The following is a 14,102-nucleotide window of genomic DNA, read 5'->3' on the forward strand; positions in this document are numbered from 1 at the left end:
TTCTAGTTTCCCTGCCTACCGACTCATTCCCTTGTTTATCATGAACAGAGCTGTATTTAAGATTACTGTGAATCATTCTCTTCGGAAGTGTTTGTAACTTGAAATCAGGTAAGGAAAAAGAAGGGGAAAGGAATCTAGAAAAAAAAACCAAACAGGTTAAAGAAAAGAGTATCACCTTTCTCCTAAGACTGTGTGCTTTGAGACATAGTTTGGTCAGATCTCTCCTCTGCCATCAGAGCTGAGAAGGGACCACAGGGTGTCTCCACCTTTCAGTCTTATATGGGACATGCCAGTGTGGAGACTTTAGCCCTCTGCAAGTTTGTCTGGCAAAGCAAGGAAACTGCTCTGCTCACTGCTTTTCTGTTTGTTTCTGTTTCTTATTTTTCTATCAGGGGCTGATGGTTGCAATTCTCTACTGTTTCATCAATAATGAGGTAAGAGAGACACTAGTTCTTCCAATTTGCCTTATCAGCATCCACTGTAGGAAAAGAAAATTGAAAATGGTCTTGAAATGCTGAATTATCCTTCTTCAGGATTGTTACTTTTTTTTTTTTACAGACCCTCCTCTGTACAGCTATACAGGATAACTCCTCAGACAAATGTTGTTGGAAGGAATTCAGGCAGTATAATTTATGGCCACTATTTGTAGACATGAAATCTTGCAAGTTGCCTTGCTCACAATTATATATAGTTTGCACTGCTGGAGCTTTTCTTTTATTAAGAATTACAGCTGATGCTCTTAATCTGTCTCACAGTGCAGCTTATTTCCTTGTTTTGGTGAATGTGGGAGTAGAGCCCATTTTATTCTGAGAAACTCAGCTCAGCTGGCTGGTGAGGTTGGAGAGTCCTCTTGGCTAATGCCTGTACAGTTTGGTTTTGTTTGGTTTCCCTGTGGCCCAGCTACCTGAAGACATCACCTCTCTCTCATTCAGGCTGACCTTCATGGAGTGGCAACCTCTCCCACAAACCCAGAAGAAACGTAGCAAGGGCTTTTAGTTAATTGATCGCAGGTACCATCCTCTGTGTCTTCTGCTGAATCGCAGCCCTGTTGTGGGAGAGGGTGTTTTTTTGTTTCAGTATTGCAGGAATCTCTCATGTCACCTAAGTGATTATTCATTCATTCAGCAGCCAGGTTTGCAAGGGAAGCAAAGACTACTAATTTGGCAGTACATTATTACGTTTAATGCACATCAATGTGTTTTACAGTCATGCTAAATCTACTTTTAAACATGACACGGTAAATCAAGAGCAATTTAGAGATAGACCTCATAGAGGAATTGGAATAAATAGAAAATGTTCTACTTGTGTCGTTATGGCCAGGCTGGAGTCAACAGACAAGCAGCAGGCATCCTGAATTAAGCCCTGCAGGAGACTGTTCACTTTTGTAGCTTGTGGGTAAGATTTTGTTGAAGTGAATTTGTTAATTGTACTGCTTACGAAAGTCAAAGGTAGTAGCAGCAGGCTTTGCTCAAGCATGAGTTAGAGAACATTTGTTTCAAATCCCTTGTACAGCTTTGCAGGTGTACTTTCATCCTGAAAGGCAGCACCGTCTGCTGGTACATATGTATTTCTTCTGATTCACTGGGGCCTTTGCTCATAGACCCCCTGTGCAGCCGCAGCCAGGCCTCTCATGAGGAATGCCCAGTAATTTCCTCCGTGTGATACATGGGCAAAGTTACATCACAGCCCAAACTTTATTACAAACCCTGAAACAGATAGGCCTGTTTCATTTGAGGGAACTTACTGTGAAGTAGCCTACCTGCATTTCTTAGAGGTCCTCCAAATCTCTTGTTGCTATAGCTCTCTTGCCCCTGTAATATAATTGACAAAATTCAACCACAATGTGCTCAGCTTGACAGAAAGCTGACAGACAATTTAGGATGAATTATTTTGCTTGTTCTAACTCATGTTAAAAGAAGGGAGTAGGATTTTGTCAAGCCCAGTCATCAGTATCCATAAAATAAATCCATGTAAAAAGTTTGTTTAGGTCAAGTCTCTTCTATTTCTTTCCTAAACTACACACGGAATTTTTCCTAAACTCAGTGAGAAACTGTTTTTCTTCTGACAGACAATGCGTACCTGAAGACTATCCTTTTTTGCAATCCGGTCTATATTTTTATCTGTGACTCACTGACTCCTTTTCTTTTGCCTTAACCATACAGAATGTAAGTTTTTTTTGCCAGTCCTGATGCCAGATCAAGAGTAGAAATGATGCTAGAAGCTAAATTAATGTCCTCTTCTAGAATCCGCTTAGGGAAAACTATTAAAATATGTTCATGTTTCAGTCATATTTCAACTGAAAGATCCTGGATTTGCTCTGATATTGCTTTGAAGCTAACAGCAGGGTCTCATGAGATTGCCTGTTATCACCGGTGTTCTTTGGAAAATGAGCTGGGCATACATATGACCAGTTTTTCTGCAGTTGCTTTTTGTAAGAAATATTCTAAACCACAGAGATGTTGCCTCTTTCCACCAGAACTAGTTTAAGCTGGTTCAGGTTTCATTTTCTGTAGTCTTGCTTCTTCTTTTTCCTCCTTCCTATCACAATGGAAGTACACTTCTTTTCTACGTTAAAGAGTATGTCCTGAACTATAGGGCTCCGGAATTCTAATTACTGCCCAGTCTTCCCTTTTTCATTTCTTATCATTCTCTACACAGACTATCCACTGAACTTTTCCACCAGCTCCATCCCATCCCATTTCAGATCTACATTCCTTTCACTATGATTTGTTGAGATTTTCTTTTTGCTGGTGTAACTTTTTTGTAATCAGATTCCAGATTCATTGCTGCACTCTCAGCATCCTCGCCCATTAGCTGCATTAAGCTCAATCAGCTGCTGTCTGTCTTCTCCACCTTTAACCTCTACAACCATCTTTTCAAAGTTCCCATACCTCTTCTCTTTCAAAATACTCTACACAAAAAATTTTCCTTCTTCTCCTTCCTCATGGGAGCTTTGTTCCTGGTTCCGTTTTCCCTGTATACCTTATTTCTAGGGAATCTTAACCACCAAGGGAAGACAATTGGTTATTATACAAGGTTTTGCTTGTGGTTTTTTAGGGCTGTCTCCCAGACTCAGTATTTCACAATGAACAAGCAGGGAAGACAGACATACAGCAGCTGGTTCCCTAGCAAGTTTTCCTCAGAGTATGGAGGTTCTAGCAGCCCGGGTATGATGACAAGCCTGTACTGGAACTGCCATCAACCTATTTAGTTTCTTGGTCATCAGCACCGGACCCAGTACCAGCCCTAAAAGGAAACAAAAAAAGAGCTCTCCAGAAAAGGCTCACTTGAATGACACACCTATAGTGAATTTACTTCCAGGCTGAAGAACACACTAGAATGAATTGATCATTTCAATTTTGTTCAATTTTGTGTCCTCTGCCTTATGTGTTAAAAGCTAATGGAGGTTCTTACTTCAGTCAACTTTGCCCATGGAACAGGCAGATCTAAATGCTGTTCTTGTTTAGCAGTTACAAGACCCTGGATAAATTTCCGAATGAGTAGAGGTTACACAGTTTAACCCAGAACCTCTCACTGGGTGAGCATATTCCCTAGCTTTAGAAAAAGCTAGTATCTGGAATAAGATATTGTAATTGCTATTTAAAAAAAAAAAAGGGGGGGGGGGAGAGAAGTACAGTCTTTAACGTGCTTAATTGTTATTTTTGCTATTCTGAATAAATCTTCATTTTTCTATGTAATTACAATTTTTTTAAAAAATATTCAAAGAACAAAGATAGTTCAAGACATGATACTGTTTAAACCAAACCAGAAGTTAAAACAGAACTGTTAAGAACATCTTAAGACAGTATTGAGCAGGAAGCCAGTCTTTTCCATCATTTCATGGCTGATAAGCAAAATCAACTTAATTGTTAGTACTGCTAGGGCATAGAGTACATTTAGTATTGCAGCTGAATACAATTTAGAATAAAATAATGAAGGTAAGATTTCCTGGTGCATCAAAGAGCTTTATTTCTGCAAGGGAAAGAGAATGCTGTCGTTATTTTAAATAGCGAATACCTTACAATGGACTAATGAGATAACTGGATAATTTGAAGCAGTAATATCACAAGTTTAAAGCACTGCCAGCTTTTCTCAGAAGTATGGTATCTTTATTTTTGCCTTGCTCTTTTCTAATGGAGTCATTTTAAAGATTTGATTAGTTCTACATTAATTCCTTTTGTTTCCTTCTTTGCTTCTGTTAGGTTCAGATGGAGTTTCGAAAAAGCTGGGAGCGCTGGAAATTGGAACATTTCTATGTTCAGAGAGACAGCAGTATGAAACCTCTGAAGTGTCCAGCCAACAGCATCAGTAGTGGAGGCACGGTAGGCAGTAGTGTCTACGCTGCCACTTGTCAGGCCACATTCAGCTAAGGTTTCTGCAGGTGAATCAGACTGAGAGCAATGAACTGTATAATATACCTGGAAACCCTCAAATACCCAAGCAAGTGGCTTAAGTATGCCATCTCCAGCAAGAAACTTAAGCATATGCTGCTCATTGCCTGCAGGCTGTTGGACAAAGGTTTCTAGGGAAAGCAATCTGCTAATGTAATCAACACATCAGAGGAAAAATTGATCATGTCTAAAGTAAGTTAAAAGAGTTTCTTCCTATTTGCACACAAGGCCTCCAGGTATCCAAAACCTAAGCATAGCATTGATCCGGTCTGAAACCACAGGGTCAATGGCTTATTATTGTTGAGTGGGTGAGCTGACTGATCGACCGATTGAATTACAAGGATACAGAATATCATTATTGCCAAAAAGTAGACTTAGACCTTTATGGAGATAGGGTGAGGTAAAACCAGTTTTAGAAAAAAAACACTTAGTGAGGCACAACTTGCATTTTAGGGAAGAATCAGTTTTGTAGTAGTAGTTTCCCAAAGCTAAAGTTGAAAATATGCTTACCTGTTTTCTGGGTAGGTGAAGAACAGCATCCTGAAGGTCTATCAATACAGCAGGTAGGGTGGTGTACGTTTCATGCTCTTAAGCTTCACTTGAAAGAACCAAAAACAGTATATGGTAGGGGCCGCTTCCGTTATTAGTAAGTATGCATTATATCAACACGGATGGAAATATCCCCTGAAGGCACAGCCCTTCCGTTTTTGTGGTACTCTGCCTCTCCAGCTGGAGCTGGCACACAGGTGATAACAGGGACAGAACAACGACTTGTGCCTCAAGAGGACATTTTCTTTCCAAGCTGTACTCTGCTGCTTGTGGGTGCAAACATGCAGAAGTCAGCTTGCAGCCATAGGTGGTCTTGGGCTTTCACCTGCTTGGAAAAGCTTGGGCAGGCGGCAGCGCGGGCTCGCTGCTGCTCCCGCTGCTGCTCCCGCCCTGCGCCGTCTCCCCGGGCGGCGGGCGCTGCGGTTCAGCACGCGGGACAGCTCCCGGACCCCGCCCGCCCCCCCAGCCTGCCGGCAGCGGGACCCCCAACATCCCCCAAACCGCCCTGAGCTCAGCTGGCTTTGGTCTGTTTAAAAGTGCCAGGGCTCCTGCAGTGAATGCATCTGCGCTGCTAATTGCGTTACCCTCCCTGATGCTCACAAGAGTTGCTGAGGAAAAAAACCTTAAGTACCTTTACAAGCAGGACATGATCCACTGCATCACTTAGTAACAAGCTTTACATCTCTTTACTCAGCTTTTACTCAGCCTCCCTTTACAACAAAGAGGCAAGGTGCCAAAGGCTAGCTCTGAGAATAGCCCTCTCCATACATTTCTTGTAATAAGTAACTTCCATGGCATAGCAGTGAAGACTACTCAGCAGACATTACCACCACCACCCCCGATTTTCAAGTCTCTCTTTGCACTTATATCCACAGCCCCATTGCCAAGAAAGTGGACTGGATATTCTGTCATTCAACATCTTCCCTGCCTGAAGCTAGATTGCTTTGCATGGGATTATTTAATCATTGTATTAGAATCCAAATTGCCAACAGGCTGGATTAGTTTTGCAATCATCAGGTTAGAATTGAATCAAGAGAGGATGTGTTACCTTCTTCTGCTATAATGCTTGTAATTGAGCTCCAGGGGGAGGTGGGAAAGTCAGATGTGTTTTAGAAATCCACCACAGTTCTCAGGCTGGCTTACGTACGTTTAGCATGCTGGCTTCTGTGCAGGCCGTTTCCAGGCTTTTACTTCTAACAGCTGCAGAGCTGACCTTGGAATAAAGCACCTCAGGTTCTTCTGTAAATTTAACAACTAGCTTCTATGTTGTGTGACCATGAATACACCACCCGACTACTACACCCATATGTTAACTGCTGTCCTATAATTTAATTAATTAGCTTCCTGTATGTAGAGTATGCTTGATGTTTCTATTTAACATCTACCCTTAAGTGCTCTGAATAGGAAAAGACTGATGAAGTTAGTCACTGGTAGGTGAAAGGGCAGCATGATGACAGATGAAATTTATAGCCGTATGATAATGCACACTGGAGGGAATAATTTAACTTATGAATATTCAAGAGCGGGTGCTAGTTTCCAGGGCTCTACTTAGTTGTGTGCAAACCTGGAAAAAAAAAAGTTTCTGCTACTTGCACAGCTGTCAGCAAGCTGAGTTTTGCTATGACAATAAGAAGTTACAGAACTGTTTTAAATCACTATTATGCTGGAAAAAGTATATGTAACAAATGAAAGAGGACCGACGCAGGAATAGAAGGTATTTACACACATATAACAAACCTGTATTTAGTTGCTGTCACAAGATTCTTTCAACAGTTTGACACGCTTTTGAGTTACTAGGCTCTTGTCCCTCCTAAGAACTGAGGGCTCTTGGTGCACAAGAATAGCTCTAACACCAGGTGTCAAACTTACCTTGGTAACTTCTGCCTTGTTAGAATACAAGAGAAAAATAAGATGACAAAGTGAGATCTTAGCCAAGCAGAGGGTTGTGGTGGAACTTTTTTCTCTCTCTCTCTGATTAAGCTCTCACTTCTTCAAACCTTGTTAAATCCCCTCTAAGTACTGAGGGAAAATCTCAGTGAAAGCAAGTGCCACCAAAGCAGAATTACAGTAATTGTGTATTGTGGGAAATAGTTTTGGCAAGGCCTAATCACCAATTTCCCCATCGCACTTCATCTCCTTCAGTAAAACCTTTTACAAGCCTTTATTATTCATGCCAGCTCTACTTCAGAATTTATAATGTGCATTTATTTGAGTAGCATGAAATAAGCAAACCAACACAAAGCCCTGGAACATACAAACCGCGTGATTTTTTTTCCTGTGCCTTTCAGCTTCATGCTCACTTACTGTGGTAACTTGTTTCATGAAGCATTAAATAGAAAATAGAAGCCTATAAATTCACCTGGACATAATGTAACTAGAGTTTATAGCAAATGAAAACTTTACTTCCAGCACTGCTGCTATAAAGTTTTATAATTTCATGGATGTCACCTGATATGTAATATTTATTTGCATGTACTTCCTTGTTTTAAAACCCACAGAATCAAACTGAGATGTCAGATTATCAACTCCCCATAAACACCATGCTGATGTTTATTTTTATCCTTGTGAATAAAGTTTCAACTCTCAAAATCCTATCACTTACTGGTGTATTTACTTTAAGTATCACCTGACTACTTCTTACTCTGTAATTAGAATACTTTTTAAAAACAGAAAGACTCACAGTTCATGGTTCTTCCAAGGTAACAAAGCATTTTATTTACAACTCATGTCCACTACAAAGAGGCCTTTGAACCTGCAGAGGCTATGTTAATCAAAACCAAAATGCAGCACGTTATTTGTCTAAAGTCGGAAGGACTCAGTAAGAATAATGCAAACTCTGAAGGCTTTTTACCAGAGGATGGTGAAATACCGGAAAATCCCAAAATCCTGTCCTCGCCTTTAAATAGCAGCATTTGGAATTTATACAGCAGACCAATACAGAAGCCAAGAGAGTGCTGCGGAGAGCTACTGAAAGACGCTTAGTAGTGTTAAACATATTACTTGTGCTTCAATCTATGATTCTCTTACCACAGCAATTAAATTCAAGCCAACAGTTCCTTATGTTTCCCCAACCAATGACAAAACTTGTGGCAAGTCAAACCTGAGCACTGTAACTGTTACATTACAAAAGGTGTAACAAAACCGGATTTGAAAGACCAGTCTGTGACTTTTCTTCTCACCTCAGAGGCACAAGTTCTACCAGCTGCTCTTCACTATGACTTAATAATGATGATTTATTTTAATACAATGACCTATAGACTAAAAATATAGGTGGATCATACAAGAAGTCCATTGACATCTAGGGGATGATGGTGAGATACGCCATCAGCTGTGCTGTGCTAAGAGGACTGTACCCATTGATCGGGCAAAGCCCCTGCCACCTGAAGGCCTCTTGCATTCCCATGTCAGCTACACACTCACCCTGGGGTTTTTTAACATGACAGTTAAAGAAAAATATGTTTTACCTGCCAGGAAATAGAAGTCCTTTTTGCTTCCATTACAAGAGATGGAAGCTGTAATATGAAGCAATACAAGTTCCCCATTTTAAGATCAGCTATTTGCGGCAGATGAGTGCCAAACAGAGGCAGCAGCCTGTTTTAGGCACACTTCACGCCATTTCTTCAAAAAGAGGGTCCTGGCCAGTGCTGGGAAGAGAAGCACTTCGTCATTGTACTACAGGTGCCATCAAGCGCCAGCCTTCCCGTCACCAGTGCCCAGGTCTGAGGGAGCTGACCCCCGCCGGGCCGAAAGCTACAGCAGCGCAAGGGCCCTGCTGCCCCTCGGCAAACCGGCCGCGGGGGCTGCTGCCTGGCCCCCCCCAGGAAAGGAGACCAGAGCACATGCTTTGCTACGACTTTATTCGGGACCACCGCGCCCGGGGAACCCGGCCCCCAGTCCGGCGCAGGCGGCGTTCTGCGCAGGCACACCCCCGGGGCCGTGGGGCGAGGGGCAGCGGGGCCGGCCCAGCAACGCGGCTCGCCCCGCCGCCGGGCCGGTGGCTACCTGCCGGCGGCGGGCCGGTAATGCAGCTCCCGCTCCAGCTGCTCGGCCGTCAGCGTCCCGGCGATGGCGGCGCAGCCGGGGTTGAAGACGGAGTAGGCGCTCAGCTCGCCCCGCCGCCGCTCGGCCGGGCCGCGGGTGCCGGCGTACATCCAGTACAGCCCGGAGAGGACCAAGTAGGGCAGCCCCAGCTCCAGCTCCGCGAACAGCGCCAGCAGCACGGCCCACAGCAGCACCTTCAGCAGCAGCGGGCGCGCCCACACCGGCGCCGCCACCCCGCCGGGACGGGCCTGGAGGCGGCAGCGAGACGCGGCGTCAGGCACCGACCCGCCGCCACACGCCCCCATCCCGCCCGCCCCGGCGCTCACCTGAGCGCCGCCGCCCGGGCCTGCCGCGACGGCCCGCTGTCCCTCGGCGGCCTCTGGTGGAGCCGCGGCCCTTCCCGGCGGCTCCGCGGGGCGCGGCGCGGCGGCGGTGCTGCCACGGGTGGCGCGGAACCGGGCTAGCCGCCGCTCCACCGCGGCCGACATGGCCGCCCCGCGCCTGCGCAAGGGCGACGCGGCAGCGGCGGCGCGTCTGTGACGGCGGGGCGAGGGGCGGGGCGAGGGGCGGGGCGAGGGGCGGGGCGAGGGGCGGGGCCCCGCCTCCGGGGCAGCCGCTGGCGGGAGGCGGAGCGCGCTGCGGTCTGGCCCGAGCGGGCGGCGGGACGGGGCGAAGGAAGGGGTGAGGGGCCGGGGCCGCCCGAGCCCCGAGTTGGGGAGGCGCGCACAGGCGTAGCCCCCGCGTAGGGAGCAGCAGACAGCCGGGTGCCCCCCGCCTGTCCTGAGCTGATAGCAAAGCCTGCCCATTAGCTCTGGAGAAAAGCTCTAGAGAATCGACAAAGGCCTGCCCCTTGTTCTGGGGCTGGGTTTTTTTCATATTTAAACCTTAATGGCTAATGTTAACACAAGAAAGAAAAGGAGAGGGAGAGAGTAAAAGGCGGGGTGACCTAAGCCTGGAGACGGGAGTGAGGTGTTAGCAGCTGGGGTGAATAGGCGTTTGTGTGAGGCAGTGGGGCGGCCATTTTAGAAAAGCGCTGAGTGGCCAGGGAAGGGCAGCATGGCGGCGAGGGCACCCGTGGCAGGCACGGCTAGCGTGGCCTGTGCTCTGCGGGGCAAGAGGAGCTGGGACCTGCCCAGTGCCAGCGGCTGGCGGCTGCAGGGAAGGGCAGTGGGCTCCCGCCCAGGCAGGCCACGGGCCTTGCCGGTGTCCCTCAGCACCAGTGTCTGCTGCAATCGGCCTGGTCTGTCCCGCCTGCTCTTGAAACAAAAATTAGAAATCGGGGAAACCAGCTCTGTCACATCATCTTTCAGCTGGTGGTACAGCTGAGAAATAGAAATTTATTTACAGGAGCTGGCTCTTTAGCCTCAGGAGTAAGAGATTTATCACTCTCCAGCAGTAACAGTTAGCAATGAAACATCGTTTCATCCTGCAGTGCTGTTTCCAGTTACTTATAGCTTTCTCAGAAGTGACCTTTAGGGCTGAATATCTCATGCATGTGTCAGCTCAGAAGCGAATATGAGAAGTCTAATAAAAATCAATTTGGGTGTTCTTAAGTTATCTTAATGTGGAAAAAATTGTGTTTTTTCCAGCTAAATCATTTTTCAAATGCCTATTTTATGCTTGGTTACAAAATAACTTTCTTTTAACCTTCCGACTTTGCAAAAAGTGCCACAATGAACAACATTTTTCTCTTTATTTGTGGAAATTTGATTTTGAAATAACAGTAAAAAATGTTTTAAGATAGCCTGCACGGGACATTATTTTATTTCGGGTGGTTTCTTTCTTCCTCTTGTACTACTGCTGACAAGAACAGCTCCTCCAAGAAGTGCTGGGCAATTCCACACCTTTATGTTCTTAATTCATTTTCAAGTGTCTCTGCTCTTTCATGCTCCTTAAGGAAGCAAGAGAACTGAAAACTGATTTGGGGAAATATTTTTACGTGACAGAAGGCATTAGAACTATGGTGGCAAAATACCAGCCAGAGTTAAAGCAAGCATTGATAGCAACATTCGGATCCTGTGCCACCCTTTGCATTTATCCCACCAGCAGCCCATCACCACGTCTTGGCATCAGCAACCTCTTTATTCAATAGTACAGGCTCAGGGCCTTCGCTCAGTGGTTCGGAGTGTTGTTGCTTACTTCCTACAGCTGCAGATATCTGATCATGCACGCCAGCTTTTTCAGATATCAACAGTAATCAAGCCACATTAATTCTCTTGATGGATTAATCTAATTCATTGACAGGAGCTTTCTCCTTCATGAGATAAGCATACACACACACACACTGACTTGCTAAGTGCCATAAATGCAGACAGAAGGGCAACCCATTATTAATATAATGGCCTAGCTTAATTAGTTCAATGGAGCTGAGGGAGCATTAGCTTTAGTTGTTGAGGTCTTGGAGAACATTTACAAAATAGATTGAAGTGCACAGACTCACACTTGTCTAATTCCATACAGAGCTTTCTGCATATGCATTTACTAATCAGTTCTGAGCTGTTTCCTTTGTAAAAAACTATCATTAATTTTCCTTCCCAAAATAGCAGGGTATTTTGGCTGTGGACATAAAGGATTTTGTCTGTCTTTTCATTGGACTAGTTTAAGTTCTGAATTGCAAATTTTCACATCTGTGTGGTTTCAAAATGTGTACATTTGTATATTCAGCAATGCATGCTAAAATGATACTGCTTTATATTCTGAAATGGTCTAAAAACATTAAAAGATGGGCAAAGCAGAATTGTTATTTCTGTCACAACTCTGAAACATTCCTTATCATTTCATGGCAAACTTCCATTTGAGGAAAAGAAAACAGTAAATATCCCTTACTAGTACAGCGTCAGCTGTAAATGTCAGTTATTTAGTGAAATCATTGTAACAGAAAAGGAAGATAAGCTATTTTAGTACATTTAGAAGATAACACTCCATAAGAGTTCTAGCTAGGATTGTTTTGCCATATTCATAACTTTAATCTGACTCAAAAGTTAAAGTTTTTAAAACTGTTCTAAAACTTCAAAAGATCAGAATACTGCCTTTTGGTTTTTATCATAGAGTGAGGAAAAAAAATGCAGCTGCCACCTGAAACTCACTATAACGTAAGTGAAAGGAAGCCTGATTCATCTCTCCTGGCTGTCAGCGTTGTTAAGTTGGGTTCAACCAGTCCACTCTTCTCAAAACTTCTTAAAAAAATTACTTTGTAAGTTAACCGTCAAAACACTTTTGTGAGACTGGACATACATAAGGCTCTTTGGGCTTGAAATCAGTATTTTTTATTTCTAGGTTTGCATAGTGTTTAACCACAACAGTCTAACTAGGTGCTGTAGCAGCATTTCCCCCATGTTACAGACAGGGATAATGAAGTAAAGAGAATGTCAGCGAACATCTTAAAACCCATTCTAGATCTGAGTTCTGGTTCCACATCTACTTCCTTCAAATCCATTGGAGTTTAAAATACAGAAAATACTGTATGCCAGAAGGGGAATAAAGAGTGAGGAAGACATTACCCCCTTACAGACATACATACTCGGTCTTCAGAAGCACCATAAACTTTAAGGTTCACATTGAGTACCGGTTTTATACAGCCACTTCCACAATAATGCAGAGGGTGGCAGAGCACTGACTGGTTTCATTTTCTAGGAGCAGAATGCCCAGAAAGGTTTTGCAACAACCTTTTCTCATACCTTCATATCTCTGCTGTATGCAATGAGGCAAATCATCATCGAGAAGCACTGAGCTGTCTTAACAGTTGGCAACGTGCATTCCAGCCAGCTAGCTGGAGCCTCAGGCTCTTGCTGATAATTTTTTGCCTGTAAAGAATCCAAATGGGGGTGAGACTGCACCTGCACCCCTGAAATAGGTATACCGGGCATTGGGGCTTAGTGTTATTTAATTCACACAGATTAGTCAGCAGAACAGAAGGTGAAGGCGGGAGATATCATGGCGGTCTTATTCCTCCTCAGCTTTACGTGGAAGAAATAAGCTTACCTAAAATAAAATCATTTGATATGCATGTCTCCATGTAATCCACAGGAAAAATTACTTCTGACAATTGTATGGAAATACTATCAGTTTACTCTTTTTGCCGGTTTCGTATCATCTCCTCTTAACACCAACACCTACACTGGATTTTGGACTATTTTTGATGATTGCCACATGAAGTGAAACTGCTCAGTCAGATCACAGCCAACAAGTGACAAAGGATAAGACCTCCCCGAGTCTTTTCAAAGACAGGAATAAACTAGCCAATCCACACAGAGAACTTTAGCCTTTCTGCATGACCTATAGAAACACTTTTCCCCAAATCACTATTTAAACATACAATATACCAAATACTCCTTTCCGAACTCTGCTACAGAATAGCACAAAAAGCTGATTGTCATTGCAACAGAATGTTTGAGCTCTAAGCTGCCCTCAGTGACGCACAAAAGTTGTGTGTAGGTGCACCAGTGAAAGATGGTGGACAGCGCGTGCACACGCACACAAATAAAAAACAGGTACACCAGTAATGAACTTAATCCCTAAATTAATCTGCCAGTTATGGAAAGAATTTTTATGGGCTTGTGAAGCCTGGGAGGAAGGCAGGAGCAGAAAGCTTTGTATCCCAGCAATGCAATGAGCGTCATCAGAATCAGCTGTGGGCATCAACTGGGGCATCATCAGAATCAGCTGTGAAAAACCTAGTGTTCAGTGGGGAAATACTCCAGCTGTTATACCACAGTACAAAAAGTGGGCATCACCACCAGTACGAAGTTCCCCACGTGCTCGTTCATTTTCTAATGGAAGTGGTGATTACTTTTTAATGCTCTGTGCTGAATCCAGAGCTGTCAGGTATCCCAGCTATGTACCAGTGCAACATACTACACCTAGGGATGAGCAGTTTGATAATCCCAGATTAATTTTATAGAAAATAGGACACGAGGATCCTCTGCTCAGTTAAAATGACAGCACTCTGTAGACACACAGGAGCACACAAGAAAGCTTTCTGGACAAAGCCTAGCTAATCATCAGGGCAAAGACTTTGTACATGACTGCTTTGGATTTCAGGCATGCAATCTAAATTCTGTCCAAGTCCCTCACCCATGTTTAGGTGACTGCATCTGCTCTTCATCTAGCATCTCATAACTG

The 14,102-nt window shown here is 44.2% G+C and overlaps 2 protein-coding genes across 2 annotated transcripts in view; one reads left to right on the forward strand and one right to left on the reverse strand.

Moving 5' to 3' along the window:
• Positions 1–7,529, forward strand: part of GLP1R (glucagon like peptide 1 receptor) — a 58,831-nt gene extending 51,302 nt beyond the window's left edge. Inside the window, exons 11-12 of the mRNA XM_037405785.1 lie at positions 393–434; positions 4,203–7,529. Of these exons, the coding sequence (XP_037261682.1) occupies positions 393–434; positions 4,203–4,370 (210 nt within the window). The 3' untranslated portion in view covers positions 4,371–7,529. The remainder of the gene's footprint in view (positions 1–392; positions 435–4,202) is intronic.
• A 100-nt stretch (positions 7,530–7,629) lies between these two features.
• Positions 7,630–9,493, reverse strand: SAYSD1 (SAYSVFN motif domain containing 1). The gene is made up of 2 exons (XM_037405784.1): positions 9,308–9,493; positions 7,630–9,229 (listed from the first exon to the last, which is right to left on the reverse strand). Exons 1-2 carry the CDS (start codon positions 9,467–9,469, stop codon positions 8,939–8,941), a joined length of 453 nt encoding a protein of 150 aa, XP_037261681.1. The 5' UTR covers positions 9,470–9,493; the 3' UTR covers positions 7,630–8,938.
• Positions 9,494–14,102: the final 4,609 nt, after the last annotated feature.

Source organism: Falco rusticolus, chromosome 12, assembly GCF_015220075.1.
Source record: "Falco rusticolus isolate bFalRus1 chromosome 12, bFalRus1.pri, whole genome shotgun sequence".
Taxonomy (NCBI): Eukaryota; Metazoa; Chordata; class Aves; order Falconiformes; family Falconidae; genus Falco; species Falco rusticolus.

Bases quoted from the DNA above. Each gene is read 5' to 3' on its own strand.
- SAYSD1 (XM_037405784.1), bottom strand. From the start codon at position 9,469: ATGTCGGCCGCGGTGGAGCGGCGGCTAGCCCGGTTCCGCGCCACCCGT. The intron at 9,230-9,307 runs GTGAGCGCCGGG...TGCCGCCTCCAG, and splicing joins GCCCGGGCGGCGGCGCTCAG to GCCCGTCCCGGCGGGGTGGC.